The following is a 19,631-nucleotide window of genomic DNA, read 5'->3' as shown; positions in this document are numbered from 1 at the left end:
TCTCGATAAATTCTATTCAATACGTTACTTTATATATTTTTTGTAAAAAAAAACCCCTCTCAATAACCAATTTCTATTAAACTCTGAAGCAAGCAAATTTGGTTTGAAATCAATACTACTTCCAAAAGAAGAAATTCAGCCATGTAAGCAATACATGTAGTACTCAAGCAGAAAATATAAATGAGATGTCAAAAATCATGGCATGAGGCTGTTGGAACATTAATAAAGATGTACCCCTACTGCCAGAGTGATGTTGGGGGAAAGTAATGGCTAGCCAACAGGTTAACACCATGATGACATGTTTCTGGCAAGACCTCTGACACCTGACATTATCCCAATGAATCCCTAAAGCATACAGTACATATACGGTTCGGCACCATCGGGCTTGAACTCATGAATCTAATTAAAATTGATCCCGTGGTCATGTTAATACTGGGCAGTTTTGCTACACCAAATTCTGACAGATGTTAGTGAGTCACAAATTCTGACAGACTGCTGCCCTAAATTCCGACTTTGCTACCCTAAATTCTGACTTTGCTGCCCTAAATTCTGACTTCGCTGCTCTAAATTATGTATGACATTGCTACCCAAATTCTGACGATAGCTGTCCAAAATTCACGCTACCCTAAATTATGACAAAGCTGTCCAAAAAAATTAAGCCAGTTTGCTAACATAAATTTGGACAAAGCTGCCCTAAATTATGTAAGACATTACTACTCTAATTTCTGACAAAGCTGCCTTTAATTCTGTGTGACAAAACATAGCTACCCTAAATTCTGGCAAAGCTGCCCTAAATTATGTAAGACAATTTACTACTCTTAATTCTGACAGAGCTGCCCTTAATTTTGTATGACAAAGCTACCCTTAATTCTGAAAAAGCTGTCCAAAACACTGAAAGAAATTGCTACACTAAATTCGAACAAAGCTGTGCTAAAGATGTCCTTAGGCTGAAACCACTAGCAAGCCAACAGGGTAACATTATCCTGACAAGCTTCTGGCATCTGTCCTGACATGTGACTTTATCCCAATATATATATATATCCCAATGCAGCCATGCAAGTTTTATGGTTCTGCACTGTTTGACATGAACACTTTGTCTCATAATAACTTCTTCATTGTCTTGGACTTTCTGAAAATCTCCCCCACAGCAGTGTTAAATATGAAGGAATTTAGTACACTCTAAGTCTCTTATAAGACATTGCTTAAAATAGAAAACTGTCACAGACATTTGGGATACATTTTCTGCATACATTTTCTGGACAGATGCATACAGAGGAAACAACATGAAGTTCAAGTATGAATTTGTTCCATATCTTGTCTGGCTAAACATGATACAACCACTGTTCTTTATGGCAAAATGTAGGGAAAGGTCATTACGAGAAACAACTAAAACACCAACACACTTATATACAATTATTGAAAATTATGAGCAAATGATGTGACAATTTCCAGTGAACATTAAAGGCTATTAGTCTGAATGACATCACCACTGACATTTCAGGTTAGAAAATTACACCATTGTTTTATCACAATTATCTGCAACAGGTATTTGAACTTTAATCAAACTCTGCCCCATTATAATCGTACATTTTGATCTACATTCCAATAAGAGTTAATTATGTTCACAGTGGAGATCATTATAAAACTGTGAGAGTTCTTAGTTCAAACACTTAGAAGTACAAAATGCTTTTTCAAGAAGGGCAAATAACTTTTTATGTATTGAGCAGAAAAAGTAGAACAATTCAAGAATTTAGCTGCTATAGTGTTATGTATATAGCGTGCATTAAATAACCCAATCAGCTTTCATCTAAGTTTCATATCAGCCAAACATATTTTTAGTCGTTAGGTTAGCGCAGTGGTTAGCGCACTAGCTTAGCCCAAGGCATCCTGGTTTGATTCTCGGCCTTGGCTCAAGTGGGTTTGGTTTGTGGTCACCAAGCCACAACATGAAAACACACTCCCTCATATAATAGACCGTTTCCATCAAACAGCAGTGGTCAGAATTACTTCAAGCCCCTAGCTCTGCGCAGCATAGTAAAATGCTTTTGGGCTTGCTCAAATTCTGAATTTTATAAAGCAGGGCATGTTAAAAAAACAATTGATGCCAGAACTAGTAGTTAAAGAATATTGGGCAATTCAAAAGTACTAATTTCAATGATTATAAGTCCAATATCGATATCATAACTATGTATATAACCATTCTTTCAGCAGCTAAAGCAGTGGAAAAGATGTTCACATTTGTCTAAGGTGGTCGTAGATTCAAGTCCAATCAGGCGGAATTCTTTTCTTGACCTCACAAAATGGACACCATGCAGTGCTGGTTTCTACCCAGGAAACAGACTCAAGCAAATAAATTCATACCAGATATTGCTGTATTCACATATGCTAAATAAAATTACTAGTATCAACTATAAACATCTAAAAATACTCACTTTTCTGATAGGGCCGTATACCTCAAACTCTCTTCTGATCTTGGACTCGCTTGTGTCATAGTTCTGAAAAAGAAAAGGCTATATAAGGCAAAAGGGCAACAACTCATGCTGGCATGAAGCATGAAGTTTACGGGCAATAATCATTATCATAGGTAACAACAATTCAGTCAAGTATTATCTTTTTATATGATAATATAATAATAAAAAGAATATTCCCCATCTGAGACTAATTCTGCGAAACATGTTAACAATGTCACGCAATATTTCTTAAGAGTACTTGCATGCTGATATCAAGGTACAGAATACAACTTTTGACATACAATGATTGTAAAAAGTCAGCCTCTGTTTATGTGGATATGTTTCAATTCAGAGCTCTCTACAGAGCACTTTCATATTAAATGTCCTCATATAACCATACAAATTTGATTACAACTCCTTTGAGGGCCATAAATGTATAAGATTACCAAAACAATACATTCATAAGGACACGGAACTGTCACAAAACAAGCCACCAATCAGCCATTCAGTATACAAGAGTTCTAGAATGGAGTCGTTGATAGAATCTTCTCCAGCTTCATTTAAGCATGGAGGTGGGAAAGCTCTCCGAAGAGCAAGATTAAGGTTATAAGACGATGACAATGGCAGTACAGATGCACCTAGATTCTGGAAATAATCATGGCTCATATTCTATATATCCGGCCATCAAGCCAGCTGCCGGTATTGTATTCTGGCAAGTGACATAGACATTTACATCGCAATCCATCAAACGATCTCTATCTACTGGGATATATTATTAAGTTATGATTAGCATTCTGTACTGTAAATGTTTCACTATAGAGAACGCAGATTATTTATCCAGGACTTCGGCTTATTAGTAATAACAATTGCACTAATATATCTTATGTTGACATTTTGCAAAAAAGGTCTCATTTGATCATCAGAAGCATTTTAGTTACAAAGAAACAGAATTATTAATAATATCGACCAACATGAAGTATCCCGAGTACTCATTGTGATGCAGAAACAATTTTCTGACCCTGGGGAAAAACAAAATAAGTCAGTGTTAACTTTTACTGAAAGAATTCACTGGTGAATTGCTTTTAATCGAATGAAAAATAATTTTACTTTGGTCCAACGCAGCCAGCTTTGGTAAGCAGCAACGAAGCATTATGTTTAAAAAATCAGCATATCTCAGGACAAAAATATCATGAGACAGGATTCAGTTATTTCATTTAGTAATATTGATTAGATTTTGCTCTTAACTTAAAGTAAAATCTATGATTTTATTGAATATGGCCATGTCCTTCCTGGAGGTCTATGGTAAATACATATTAATGTCATGCAAATTTACAGGAATGTCTGCGCGCTGCAAGATCGATGCATGATGTGGAGGACACTTGATTGCCTTAAGAACAAAACCGCCTTAAGACATGCAAGAAAACCCAATAGATGTTTGTCGCGATGTTGAAATAAAACGTGACAAGTGGGTTGATTATTCATCTTGCATAAAATTCCAGAACAAAAACACTATTATCAATATTCAAGGGACCTCTACAGAAATGTCTTGAACAGATATTTACTTTAAACATTCATTTGCGGCAGGTTTAAAACTCCGGCTACTCATGAATGTCAGAAAATTGACATAAAAAAAAATGTATTTCAAAGAAATCGTGTAACATTCCATGCTGATTGCGAAACCAAACAACTAAATATCATCGGATCACGCAGGCTTAACATTTGAAATTGTGCAGAACATTCATTCTTATTGCAGCCAAGTTTTATAAATATTATTAGAACTTGACTTTAACCCTAAAAATGCTAACAGGGGAGCAATACTTAAATCTTTCCATTCAATACCGCTGATAAAAGTTTTTTTACCATTATTCTTCAAAGTTAATCCAAACAACATTTTCTTGAAAGAAACCAGGCTCTCTGTTCAATAACAAATCTGTTTCTATTAAAGCAGAATACGACCAACATCAGCTTGTCCAATTCCTTTCCATTACCAAGGGGGGCAATTTTTTCTAGATACAAATTATTTAGCAAGTGACAGGACAAGCTACAAATTCATGACTCCTGAGGGTGATGCCTAGTTGTAAAGGTATGGGTGTCTGCCTTGTGACTCCGTAAGTGTTGTGGGTTTGGTTTCCATAAGGGGTAACATCTTATGGCTTAAAAAGGGCGCCAGTACAGCCATGCACTCAGCAGGGCGAGCGCTTACAAAACAAAAGCAAACTGTTTCGTTTCATTTCACTGCTGTAATGCAGCGCTTACATTGTAAGTGGGAAACCAAACAGCAAAAGCTGGAAATTGACTAATGTTTATCAGTATAAACCAACAAAGATATCAAGGCTTACAATTTTAAATGAATTTGAATGAAGAATACAAGCTTAAAGTCAGCTAGAATTCTGTGACTTTTTTATGGGCATTTTCATTGCAGTATGTTCGCAAACACTACGATTTATATAATAACAATGTAACGCTCCACTATTTAATTCACCTTTTATCAGTATTGTACATCATTTTATATTAAAATAAAGACTTAAGGCCATCCTGAAAAAAACAATTAGATATCATATATGTTAAGGTTTCCATGGCAACTGAGATAACTTTTTCTGTAATAAAAACCTGAAATCAATTCAGAACATATTTAATTCTTGTTTCAATATAAAGTTAAAGGTACATCACGCTAAGCCTATACATGCTACAGGTTCTTTAATTCACATTAAGACACACTTTTAAGTAACATAAAATTGTCTAAGTTTATTTTGCAAGCATTTCAATGCACTCTTGCGATTTTTCCGAAATGATGTTACATTCCAATAGTTTGACAGGGCTATTTCTGCCTATTTGGGAAAAAGACCCTAGACATTTTGGGAAATTTTGCTTCGTGAAAATGCCGAAATTGGGAAATTTTACTGTTAAAAGAAAAAGCTGTCTAGTCTCCTGCGGTTTAGGAAATGATTTATTATAAGTTTATTTTCCCCTTAAAAGACCAAAAAATATCAATCCTTGGGGTGTAAATATCTGTTGCAATAAATCATGACAGTTAATACTTCATACTGATCTCTGAATGTGATGAAAATCAATTATTTCCAAGTTCAATTATCAAAAAAACTTCACATTACATAATTTATTAGGGTGATGAACCAGTACAGGTAAAAAGAAAAAAAGAAAAAATATTGGACTGGGATTTTTTTCTGAAGATTGTGAAAAATATCTTATATTTTAATTGCTTTGGGAATAGGTACTATAGAAAAAGCCCTGAACTGGTAATGAAAAGCTTCCAAGAGGCCTCTTTCATCTAGTTATTTACCATTCTATTCCTGAATATAAACAAATGAACTCGCCAATGCAACTAGCCACCCTTGAAAGCTTTATTATGTTCATCTAAATCAGAAAAAGACTTGTCAAGCTATTTAAAGCATAACAATTTATTACAAAAGTCAAGATATGCCATGAATAATTCCAGATCTATTCCGAGCTGGTACTATGTAATGTACAGCAGCATTTCTCATACATCATGCGTAGAATGCAGCACAAAAAAAAAAATCTAAGGTGACTATAAATTAATTGCTTGATTTCCATCCCTGCCTGCCCCCTTGTTTTTCCGCCGTCCTAAACTTTATTGACTTTAATAAAAATGTTGAAATAAGGCCTTTATTTGCGTATCTGTCCAGTACTAAGTTTATTCATACCTACTGTGTCAAATTATTATTGTATAACATTCACATGTAAAAATAATAGTTACTATAGTGTTCGGGGTTCATCTAGAAACACATGTTTATGGTCCCTTAAGCAATAAGAAAGAACATGAACACATATTCAATGGTAAAACAGTCATTTTAAAAAAGAAAATACATCCATCGTAATAAATAGTTTCAGAGTACTTAACCCTTTGCATGCTGGGTAAATTGTCGTCTGCTCAAAAATGTCGTCGTGCTTTATTCTAAATTTCTTTCAATTTACTTAAAACTTTGGGGATATATTGACTGAGTGGCAAACAGCTTGGAACCTGACCAGGCTCCGAGTTACTCGGTGCCTGGTCTGGTTCCAAGCTGTTTGCAAAGCCTTTAAAATCGCCATCAGCAGCCTAAGGGTTAAAAGACTTGTATATTACAACCAACGCATGTATTGCCTCATTATTTTCTTTGAGTGCCAATGATTTATTTCTCTTAGAGAAAACTTAAGAACGAATCCAACAGTTTGCCAAAGTGGATTATCCTCTCATTCAATATTGATTATCCTAGCATAGTTTTACATGAATACCTTAACTAACATTTTAAAAGTATTTAACGGCCAGATTTAATGAGAAACGCCATGTATACATCAAAATAATGCATCTTTTTAACTTTGTTTGACATGCACATGCATCATTTCAAATTACCTCATCTGAATCAGTTATACACCCTGGAAATATTTTTTATGAGATAATCGTGCAATTTAAATCTTCCATGGCCACAGTCCTTTAAAATTCATAAAAAAAATAAATATCAATTACACAAATTATTTGAATTTCTACATATTGTGTATGTGGTATTGTGCTATATTGTAAAACCTTTGTCTGTCTGTATTTTTGGCTGTGAATGGAGTGCCACTTAACATGTGTACCAAGTTTCATTTGAATATCTTAGAAGTTTTCTGAGTAATGGCAAAGGTTTAAGATTTTGAATGCCAACAATGACACAGCCTGGTGCCAAGGCAATCACAATACCCCTTTTGAATAAAAGACAAGCTTTAATAACAGTTGTATCTACACAAAAAAGCTACCCAAATAAATAATCAACAGTTGATCAATGTAACCTTTATTTCATGAAGCACTGGCTTATTGTGGGCAAGATAACAAGTTACTTGGAATATAGTCATTACCCTTTGTATCTGTTTATGGAAATAAACAAGAGTAATAAAGCAACTCTCAGCTTACAAAATCGCCCCGCCGCCATAAAATAACGACAACTTGCAGACCTGAAGGGAGATTTTGGGTTTATGCAGCCACAAAAAGATTATGGGAAAATAAACAAGGGTTAAACGCTAATGACATTAGCCTTCTTTAGTGAGGAGTGGTGGAAAATCTGAAAACAACAACAACGAGCCAATATTGTAAAGAACATTCAACGACGAGTGCATGACCTCTTGAGTACATTTGTGACAGCAAAAGTACACAATATGTTAATATCACACAAGTTATTGGAAAATTTCTAAAAAAAAGTTAAAATAATCATATATTTCATAATTTGTCTGGTGCAAAGCTGGTTTGGAATATTGGACTGTGTCCTACGTCTCTCTTATGTTTTTGTGTCCCATAGTCAGGGGCTCTAACATCTGTGAGATTGGGCGTGAAAAATTGGGAGACAAATCCTGGACATGAACCAAAAGCAAATTATGCCTATTGCCAATAAGACTTTGGAAAGAGATTTGAAAAACCAACATATTTTTGTCTTTATATATATAGATCTTCAAATATCTACAGAAACTTTCCTCGAAAAATTGTGCCAAATGTATCCACTTGAAAAACTGCAAAAAAGTGCCAAGATATATACAAACAAAGTGTTTAGAAAGTATACTATCATTCAGACTAAATTGTGTATGTCTCAATCAATGTTGTTCGGATCAAGACCAAACTATTATGGTGTCTTTGACGTGCAGAACTTGGCACGAGGTGTTTAGCAACAGTACAACTCAATGCTGGAAACTGCCTAGTCCATCGATCATTCAGTAATTAAAGCTCACACAACATGCTATCAATATAGAGTACTAGGGAAAAAAAAACAGGGGAAAAAAAAAACGCTACTCAGATCTATACCCACGAGCACAAGGGAATTAAGCACAAAACATTTTAATTACATCAAAGAATGGCAATAAAAATACATGTCATATTCCAATCAGTCACTTCAGTTATGTCTCAAACAATAACTTCCAGCTTGGGAACGCATAGGATGAGCAGGACAAAAACAGGAAATAAAGCAAATGTATAGCTGTTCTGGGGGTGCCTCGGAAAAACCTAAATAATAATATGTCCTGGGATGATTCATTCACAGGGAAAAAAAGGAAGCCAGTATGATGTATACATTAATGTAAAATAGTCTTCAGGTGTTTTAATGATGTATATAGTCCTTTAGGATTGCAATGGGGGGAGATTATTTTCTGGAATTAATAAATCTCAACAGTGCCATGCAGGCATTTACGTCAATATATATGTCATAATCCAAGAAACATAAGACTCGGAATGATAAAACCATGAACACAAATAGTGCTGCTGAATTTTCAGTATTTCCCTGAAATATTCAAACTATTAATCTTCAGCTTATTATTCCATTGTTTCACTTGATGAACACCCCCTAAAACATCAAATCCCATTAAGATAGCAAGACTGTTAGTATAAGTGCTTCAATTAACTTCCTTCTCTAGTCTGTTGATCGATTGTGATAATTTTGTTTTGTGCATATATCACTTGCCTTCTTTCATGTATTATTGCCGTAGTTCATTAATCCTTTATTTGATTGTACTCAAACTTTGTATAGTGTCTTAAATTTGAATAAGTTATGTTGAAATAAATATTTATTTCAACGAAATGTGTAATTTAAATTGGAATCTGGCAGTCTTCTTTCTCAAATAATTATCTAGTGATATTATACTTTTTCAAATAATCATATAGTAATTTCATACTCTTTTTTCATTTTGTTTTGTTTTCGTTGCGATTTTTTCCACCAAACCAAAAAAGCATAAACCATCTTGCGAAAATGTGTGCCAATTCAGTGCCAGTAGGTCTCAGTCTTATTCAGTCTTTGCAGACAAGCATAATAAAAAGTCCAGTATGACGTACAGGCAATAACATGCAGTTCCGAGGGTTTCCAGACATTCTTTAAGTCAATTAACAACCTACCACAAATCTACCTGTTAGGCTCTTATAATACAACATCATGTCTTTCTGCACAATTAAAAAAAGGTCATGATTATATGGTTAATGATCGACAATGTTGCACCAATCCCAAGAATTTGAATAAAATTATTTGTTTTTGTACTGTTATAAATGGGTTGTTAATGTGTAATCAACAGTGCACCTATCCTCAGAAAAGAATGAATATAATGATATTTTCCGCCACATGAATTAAATGTAATCAACTTTGCACAAGCTTTATATCCTCAGAAAAGTCTGCATCAAATTATTAATTTTGTTCTGTGACAAGAATGTGACTGTATAGCCTAGTGTAATCAACTCTGCACCTATCCCCAGAAAAGTTTGAATTAAATTCAATTTTACCCCTACTGTTTCAATATCTGGAAAGAGTGCCAATAGATTTCCCATGTGTCTGTTAATATCTTACTGAACAGAGCAACAATTCCAATATTATTAAATTATGACAGACTTAGTCCCATATAAACTGTTTGAAACACAAAATGATCGAACAGTTTAATTTGATTCTTTTCTCTTCAATTTTGTTCAGCAATATGAAATATGGAATTTCTCATAATGTAATTGTCTCACTCTGTATGGGAGTTGAGCCCAAGATGCACTTAAGATGGAAAATTCTACTTGTTCAGCTTTTTGCAATATTCAAACCATTGGTAATTTCAATGGCCATAAATATCAACATGGCCTCTTTCAAGACCTGATAACATATAACTTGTGTTTCTTGCAGGGGGGGGGGGGGGGGGGGGGGGGGGGGGGGTCAATCACATCCCTGATTAAAACATGACAGAAATTAACAGATTTTATTTAGGAAATTAGGCGGGTGAAAATGCTAAAGTTACCGGCTCCCGGCCCATTTTTACACCCCAGTTCTTGGAATATAACTTCTGGGTTCAGCCAGTGCACAAGACATAGTGACATTGTTGCACTATATTAGCTTACCATTAATATCAAGGAACATATTATTAGTGTCAACTGAACAAAAAATGATATCTTCATACTTATCAGATAATTTGCGCTCCAAAAGATTGCTCTCCTGGATTGGTACTCAGCTTTATCAAAACATGAGCAACTTTTATCATCAACGCTCTGTTCTTTTCAAAAAAGGGCCATAACTCTACATTTATTAAGGCATGAGTTATGAGCCTTGCTTTACAAGCGTTTTAATTATCTCTAGCAAATAGTGTGTCAAGGTTTATTGAAATATCTTGAAAAAAAAAATATATTTTCATGGTCAATGTTCAAGTTTTTCCCCGACAATATCAACAACCCCATGGCTTAGAATATAATGACAATACCGAAACATTTTTTTTTGAAAAAACAGACCAACTAATAAGTTATGGCAAGTACTTTCACGTTTATTGTCTGTAAAATTAGGACTGTATTATATGTACATATGTGACCCAGCAAGCCCTGGTCAACTTCTTGTGTTCCCTCTGCAATAGTCCCATAATTCGGTCCTCAATCTAGAAAGCTATAATGGCCGGAGACATTATTTCTGACACTGGCTTCACTAAATTGTTACATGCTGATATCATATATCAGGTCCTTACAGGGATACAAATTGATCCTGTCTTCTATTCCAGGCTCCTGATAATCTCATTTTTCATACTTAATGCCAGCAATAACAACCCGATAATATGGAAGTTCTTAGGTACTGGAAAGGCTTTGCTCACCTTCCTGGTCACATTGCACCAGCCTATTGTTTAACAACTCCAAGTCTGACACTGAACTATAAGTGACACTGCACCAGTCTATCAAAATACTGCACCCAGACTGACTCCTTACTGTAAGTGACACGGCACCAGTCTATCAAAATACTGCACCCAGAATGACATCAAACTATAAGTCACATTGCACCAGTCTATAACAATATATTGCAACAAAACTTTCACCTAAAGTCTATAACAATATATTGCAACAAAACTTTCACCTAACTATAAGTGACACTGCACCAGTGTATCAAAATACTGCACCCAGACTGACTCGTTACTGTAAGTGACATGGCACCAGTCTATAACAATATAATGCAACAAAACTGTCACCTAACTATAAGTCACACTGCACCAGTCTATAACAATATATTGCAACAAAACTTTCACATTACTATGTGTCACACTGCACCAGCCTATAACAATATTTTGCAACAAAACTGACACCTAACTAGAAGTCATTCTGCACCAGTCTATAACAATATATTGCAACAAAACTGACACCTAGCTATAAGTCACATTGCACCAGTCTATAACAATATATTGCAACAAAACTGACACCTAACTATAAGTCACACTGCACCAGTGTATCAAAATACTGCACCCAGAATGACATCTAACTATAAGTCACATTGCACCAGTCTATAACAATATATTGCAACCAAACTGACACCTAACTATAAGTCACACTGCACCAGTCTATAACAATATATTGCAACCAAACTGACATCTAACTATAAGTCACATTGCACCAGTCTATAACAATATATTGCAACCAAACTGACATCTAACTATAAGTCACATTGCACCAGTCTATAACAATATATTGCAACAAAACTGACACCTAACTATAAGTCACACTGCACCAGTCTATAACAATATATTGCAACCAAACTGACACCTTACTATAAGTCACACTGCACCAGTCTTTAACAATATATTGCAACAAAACTGCACCTAACTTAAGTCACACTGCACCAGTCTATAACAATATATTGCAAAAAAAACTGTCACCTTACTTAAAGTCACATTATCAGGGGGGTTGATCTCTTAATCGCCAAAAAAAAAAAATGTCTCGTGTGTGACAATTTTGTTGGTAAAAGGCATTCATAACTTGCAATGAATGCTTAAATACAAATTATCAAATTGCAGTTTTATAGGTTAACATTTACGCAAACATGCGTTCACAGCTGGATATATACATGGGTCAAGTTGTACGCAGTCTATGTTGGATTACCCATTCAATGCATTGTTCGAACTTGCATAAATATTAGTTCAAGGAATCAGAAAACGCTTGGAAGGAATCCAAGGTGTTTACATAAATAACAGACCAAGCCATCATACTGAAAATAGTTCCATTTATAGAGGCAGGGGACTTAGTGCAGGACTTTAACACCTTCTATTCCAATATTGAATTAAAACCCTCTTGCACTCATTCAATTTACAGGAATTTACTACTTTTTTGCTTTCACTACAACTACTACTCAAAAATGTATTCATTTACATAAAATCATATTAGAAATACTATTTAGAAAGCCACGAGTAAATATTTTCAGCATTGTCCCCCTAGAGAACCACTTGACTTCAATTAAAGTACATGGTAAACCAAATTGAATATGGCTTTTTTCTCAGCAAGTCTCACAATTTCATAAAACCATTTGGCAATTTAGGAACCATCCAAGACTGATGACAGTGAAAGGATTACGAGACATCATGAATAATTGAGTACAAATATCGAAATTCATTTCACCGATGACACAAGATTATGCTACGTCTCATTGCAACAAGTGCAGTTCATGAAATACAACGAGGTAGCGACAAGCCATTTAAGTATTGCTAGGATTGATTTACCCTAAGGCTGCTGATGGCGATTTTAAAGGCTTTGCAAACAGCTTGGAACCAGACCAGGCGCCGAGTTACTCGGTGTCTGGTCTGGTTCCAAGCTGTTTGCCACTCAGTCAATATATCCCCAAAGTTTTAAGTAAATTGAAAGAAATTTAGAATAAACCAGACGACATTTTTGAGCAGACGACAATTTACCCAGCATGCAAAGGGTTAAAATGACATTAGAATAACTATTGAAGACTGGGTTTTAACGATCTACCTGGGCAACAGATGTCCCCTGCTCTTAGAGCGATATCAAGGCCAATGCTAATTGTCCTGACCATAATAACTGGCAATCTACACGTAAAAACCACAGGGACCTTGAAGACGTTGCAACTTAAGCCCCGATAATAACAGGCACACTGCATCTTGGAGCAACTCTTTGGAACAGCAGGCATCTTTAAGACACAGCTTAAGACGGAGTTAAGCCTTCTGTCATTTGTGTGTGGACACTTACCCAAAGGTCTAATATCGATGTCAAGTCCATTATGAGGAAATCGTTTCTCTTTCTATCTTGAGGGATTATCGTAACAGAGGTCGCTGGCTATAAATATTATGAGAATGTTTCTCCCAGAAAAGCTGGCTGGATTTTAAACAAAAATTGTTTAATATTTATATGTATATATAAACAGACACCGGTCGGCACAGTGCTTGATGCCAACATTGTATGAATAATAATAAAACTCTTCTGAAAATCAAATAAAAACTGAAACAGAAGCCTAGAAATACAGCTTTGACCAGTCAATGTAAACTTGACAAACAATGATAGTATCAAAACAAGGAATTATCGTAAAGCAAAAATATGCTTTTGATGTGGGTGGATGTCAATAACGCAAATATGGATTGTCGATAGGAGTGGAATTAAAGTGGAGTGGACTGCTGGTATTGTGACATAATTTTATCATCAACGTGGAAATTCTCTGGAATACAGATATTGGTATAAATACTTGACGAACAAATTGGAATAAGAAAAAGAACAATTACAATTAGAGGACATGCAATTAGCGCTATCTAGAAACTCGTTTCATGTCACTCTCCGTGCCAGCCAGCAATACGTGACACGTCAACCACTATAGTGAGTTGATTACACACAAATGATAGGCACTTGCACGTTCTCAGGTTGACAAAAATAAACAGACTGGATTTCATTGGATAGAAAGGGAGCGTCCAAACAGATTTTTACAAGAGACAGAAAGGAGGCTGTGTGGAAATATCATCATTGAAAATTGGCTAAAATTCACAGTGGTCAGAAAACATCACTATGTGAATTGTTCATGAACAAAAAATTGCTAGTACGGAAGTTGAAAAGGGACACAATGTGGAATTATCACCATCATCATCAAAGTCTTTGCATAAACTAAAGGAAGTCTCTGACACAATGTAGGAATTCTCTCAGACTTACAAATAAAGAAGTCATGTAAAACATGATATTTTGTCTCCAAGAAAGCATAAAGAAACCAGAAATGTTGCAGTTACTTTTATGACAATGATATGCTTATCAAAATAAATGGACAAAATGAGAAAACCATTATGAAAAATATGTCTACAGACGCTGACAAAATGCTCCCAGAAATGCATCATAAGGTCACATGAAATCAGACTCTTGGACTGCAGTAACTGCATAGATCATTCTAACATAATCTGATAAAAGACCAAAGAGGAGAAGATCAGAGAATTGTAATTTTCACATTATGGTCAATTACCAGTCTTATATTAGACATAAGATCTTGTAGATCGGTGACCCATGTGTTTAAGCACACCCTGGGCAACGGGCATCTGATAGTCTTCAGAGCAAAGAACCACATCTGGCTTAAACTGAAAACCAATGCATGTCCAAAGCTGTAAGGTCTTGCAGACCTGGTGATGATGACCATTACAAAACAACATTGTTTTAACTCAGTAGGATTATAAAGCTATTGCTTGGAACCTGACCAGAAACTATATCTTAGGACTTGAATGATCATTATAAAACATCATTGTTTTAATTAAATGGGATTATAAAGCTGTTGCCAGCTGCCTGCTTCAGGAAACATTTAAAGTTCTTGATCACAGGGTCTAAAACTGGGATGTTAGTTCTCGAACAGTAAACATTTAAGTTACTGTTCATGGTACAAATGAGTTCTAGAACTGAATTTTAGTTCTTTAAACTTGTCTCGCAGGGTGACATGAGAACGATTGATCTTCCTGATGCTTATTCATATATGGAGCCTGACCTGACTGGTAGGACATCACAAGACTCAGTGATGACCATATAATAAAACATCATTATTAAAACTCAGTGATCAATTTAAAAAAGGGAGTTTTTGCTGCATGGACCAGGAGTTCACTACGTCATATGGCTGATTGAAAATGCTGGATCTGATCAAAATCAATGTCGTACAATAGCTATGCATCGTGGTGAATAAAAATTCCCGGAAAGGATGCTAACAGTGCAATTCCACTGCTGAAAGATACATTTGGATTTTATGTTGTCGCCTGCAAAAGGAATTTTATGCAATTTTGTGACTGGTCCCAGAGAGACGACATAATGTTGAGGAACACGGAAAATAAATGTTGAAATGGTGTAAATCAATGTCAACTCTTGGTGATGTTCGTATTGTCTCAAATAATACATATTGAATACAAAACAGATTGTTTCAAACAAAAACTAGACTTCATATATTATACACATCTGGTACGAAAACTGTGATTATTAGTAAGTACCAGTGGAATATTATTTTGCAAGTGTATTGTAACACTATCATTGACTTGAAAATAAATTTATTGAAGACAAAATTCGGATCAAGTGTCTAACATTTGGAATATAGTGTCATACATATATTCGTATTAGTTTAAGGAACTTATATTTTGACATTAGGCAGCCAAAGTGATCCCTTGTTTTCAATGTTCCAAGTTCATCCAACCAAGGACAACATGATTTCCTACAGTAACAGTGTCACGGTATGTTCATATTCATCACCAGTCAACTTTTTTTACAGACACGCATAGGTCGCCTGAACATAATTATTGATATCTATATTTCAGTATTTATGCAATTTTGTCTAGGGGCCATTGTGCGTCTTTTTGCTGGTCTGATGTGGTTTGATTTTAGCGCCCATCATTTATTTTCCTGCCAAGTTTAAACGTCCCTGTAGATCCCACTGTATTTTTGACACCAGAAATGTGGAACTACTTTATGAAATTGTGATTTTAGTTGAGCTGCGCATATTTTTCACTGGGCCCCTTTTCAATAGGTCTATTATCTCTATCTTAAACCTATAATATAATGCTGCTTACACTCATTTAACAATTATTTGTATTGAAACACTCAGTTTGCAGTTAACACCCAAAACGAGGTTATTCCTGGAAGTTCTAAATGCTTTGCAAGTTTTACCCAAACATGCCCAAGGAGAATTGTAAAATTCAGTTTCTTATTGAATTCTAAGCCATATTTAACCTGAATAACCTCACTTGCCAGCCCATACTTCATTTAAATGAGTTTTCATTATATCTCATCAACATCTACAAAAATGCTATATTTTGATAAATTGATATTTTTCCAAGATTAAGAGGACTTGAAAGATTGAAAAGTCCATTCTGGACATGAGCTGTCAAATGCAAACAAAAAATGGAGGGGTTTAAAGGGATTCGCTCATGTTTTTGTCAAATGCATTTTTCTTTGTATGAAGAAATGTGGGAAGTCATTTGAAGTGTCAAAAATAACGGCTATGAGTGATTTGCTGTTGTGTGATAAGTTGTTTGACACTATTACCTGATATTACCAATGTATTGTTAAAAGGTCCAAATATCCATCACTTTTGTATAAGTCCTGGTAGCCTAGTGGTTAAAGGTGTCAGCTTTCTAAATCTTTCTTGACTTTACCAGCATGGGTTCGCATCCCACAAACACTTCTTTAAACTTTGAATTGTATTTTTTTCTGCAATTTCAATATCTAATAGTAAAATACTGATAAAATAAGTGTTTTCAGATGCATTACCGGGAAAACTAATTTTTGGTCCAAAAACATAAGCGGGTCCCTTTAATACAAAGCAAAAGCAGACGGAACCAAACAATTGTTGAAATCCTTTGACCAGGATTCATATTTTGTACTTATCAATTTTATTCTTCCATTGGAATGTACTTGATCAAGCTGATGATTGATAAGTTCAGGTCTTGAATTTGAAAAACTAGAATCAACATCAATTCTCATCCTGAAATGATATACGGCCATCTAATTCTACTGTGATCAATATGAAACAAAACCCTTTGAAACGTGAGGCAGGGCAATGAGTTCAAGCTATGGAACAATGAAAGAGGACTTGCAGATTTCAATCACCTCACAAAGTAATTATCTCGGTATTTTCCAGGATTAAATAATATGAAACTCAATCGTTTTATACAGCATTATTAAAAAATGCATATGTATATGTAAATGCAAACCTAAGTGTGTAACTAGCATGGTCTTGCTAGAGAATAATGACCAATAACAAAACTAAGTGTTGACGCTCATGTCTCTGTCAATGGGAACGCCGGGCAAATTCTGATTTCATTGCACATAACCACACCAACGTCCCATTTAGTCATGATTTGGTGTTATTAAGTGGGTTTCCTTGTTATGTTCAAACTACGGCTGCCCATGATCTACAGACATAACTCCATGGCCTACAGACATCCCAACTGTTTGGAGGGTCAAAAATAACATTATTACTATATTACTTATATGCCAGACAAGGATTTAAACTAAGCCTTTCCTCATTCGAGGACAAAATCAATGCATTATAACTTGCAGCTGACAAGATGGACATGAAGTGGGTAATATTTCTTAAATTGGTACTAAACCTCAATAAAATATAGTGGTTGAATAATAATCTTGTTAAGAATTACACATTTAACAAATTTCATCAAATTTAAGATAATTTTGTATATCGACTCGGAGCTTGGGAATCATTAAAATTCAATGTAATTTCATAAAGACATTTACAGTCATACAAGGCATTATATTTCTGTGAAAACAGCAATTTTACAAGTAATCAAAACTCTTTTCAACAAGAGACACTATAATTTGAAATCACTAAATGATGGCCCTGCAAAAAAAATAGTTCCACAGACTTTAGATAAAACCAGTCGTAAATTGTTGAATCCTTTTCAACAGGAACATTAAATCTTTCTGGAAACATTAAATGCTTCTGTAAAACCTAAATATTTAAATGTCTGTCTTCCGAATAAAACACGCAATTACTTTAATATGACACATTAAGTTTTCAAATAATGAAGTTAAAATTTCTTCATTCAATCTCTAATTATTTTATTAACCATAATTAATGTGCCTTTCTGGTCTCCTAATAAGGCCTTTTCATTTTAAAGATTGACTCTGAGAATTTATCTTGAAATGCTATTTTGACTCAAAAAATGGGCAACAACGGGGCGATCCAGTTTTTTTGGCATTGGAGGTTGGGAGGGGAGGTGGGCCGCAAAGGGTGTATGTGTGTGCTAAATCTGCTAGTGAGGACCACACAAATAACCAAGGGGTCATAAAAGCAATTATTATAAATAGGCAGTAGTGATTTTGTATATTTAGCCATTCAGTTTCTAATTTTTATTCCGTCCACCATTACGTAAGCAACAGGATAAACGATCAAAGCTGCATAACAATGGTAACCGTTTTAAACATATATACAACACAAGCTGCAGCAGAAAAGACAAACTGTCAATTTCCTGCAGTTAGGAACCCTGTAATTTTCCTCCAACAGCCAATTTTCTGTACACCATAAAGTACACATTCACATTCTGGCAGTTTCCTGTGATCGGAAAGATTCAATATCCAGGTCAATACATCTCTTTCAAACATAAAACAGATGGTAATATATTTCCTTCCCTCTTGCATCATTTTCAATCACCTTTTCCCCTCACCTTGAAGGGAAGTGTAACTGCTCATTAAAATATTATTACTTGACTGGCAACTTTCTGAATATGAAGTTTCATTATGAGCTTTGGGAAGAAATTATTATAGGACACAGGGCGTTTTCACCTTTTTTCAGCAGAGGCCGAAATTCAGCTTCAAAATAATATTCATGGAATCCATTATTGTTTGGGCTGAGGTAATAGTTGTGTATCATATGCCAATCTTCTGTTATTTACAAGCAATGAGCTTGAAGTCTTTATGAGTTAAATGTTTCCTATTTGAAGCAATTGCACATTAAAATATCCCAAAATGAAAAGGCCATTGCACAGTGCCATGGCCTCCTCCCAATTTTCAATGAAAAAGCTCTAAAACAACCAAGTTCTTGTCCTACAGAAAACCATTTGGCACAGATGCCGGGGTATTAAAATTATTCTTAGCAATATGCAATTTCTGTCTAGAAACAACATACTAATCTTAAACAACAGATAATACCCTCATTAATTTATATACAGCCACAGCGCACCACTTTGGATTTGCACTAATGGCTATTTGGAGACTCATAGAGACAATGTTGTCCAAATAATATAGTGTTGTGTTAACTATAATGATGAATGGTGAGCATACTAGGTGTCCCAAATGTCTAGCTACTTAAAAATAAGGATTGGTTGGGTTTGGCTCGTAGTCTTTCCCATTTTTTGAAGAAAATGAGATTAGTTTTCGTCAATTGAAATAATCAAAATTTATTGACTTTCAAAAACAACGCTTCTGAAGCTCTTGTGTTGTAGCGTCAATATCACTTATCTAGCATTTTG

The 19,631-nt window shown here is 35.0% G+C and overlaps 2 protein-coding genes across 2 annotated transcripts in view; one reads left to right on the top strand and one right to left on the bottom strand.

Annotated features, from left to right (window-relative positions):
• Positions 1-19,631, top strand: part of LOC128231940 (potassium voltage-gated channel protein Shaker-like) — a 61,549-nt gene that overhangs the window by 3,035 nt on the left and 38,883 nt on the right. The gene's annotated exons all lie outside the window — the stretch shown is intronic.
• The window catches only part of LOC128231941 (U1 small nuclear ribonucleoprotein 70 kDa-like), a 68,309-nt gene that overhangs the window by 27,766 nt on the left and 20,912 nt on the right, over positions 1-19,631 (bottom strand). Inside the window, exon 5 of the mRNA XM_052945205.1 lies at positions 2,433-2,495. Coding sequence (XP_052801165.1) covers positions 2,433-2,495 — 63 coding nt within the window. The remainder of the gene's footprint in view (positions 1-2,432; positions 2,496-19,631) is intronic.

Source organism: Mya arenaria, chromosome 4 (genome assembly GCF_026914265.1).
Source record: "Mya arenaria isolate MELC-2E11 chromosome 4, ASM2691426v1".
In the NCBI taxonomy this organism is placed as follows: domain Eukaryota; kingdom Metazoa; phylum Mollusca; class Bivalvia; order Myida; family Myidae; genus Mya; species Mya arenaria.
Note: the sequence above shows the minus strand (reverse complement) of the source record. Positions and strands in the feature narration are given on the sequence as shown.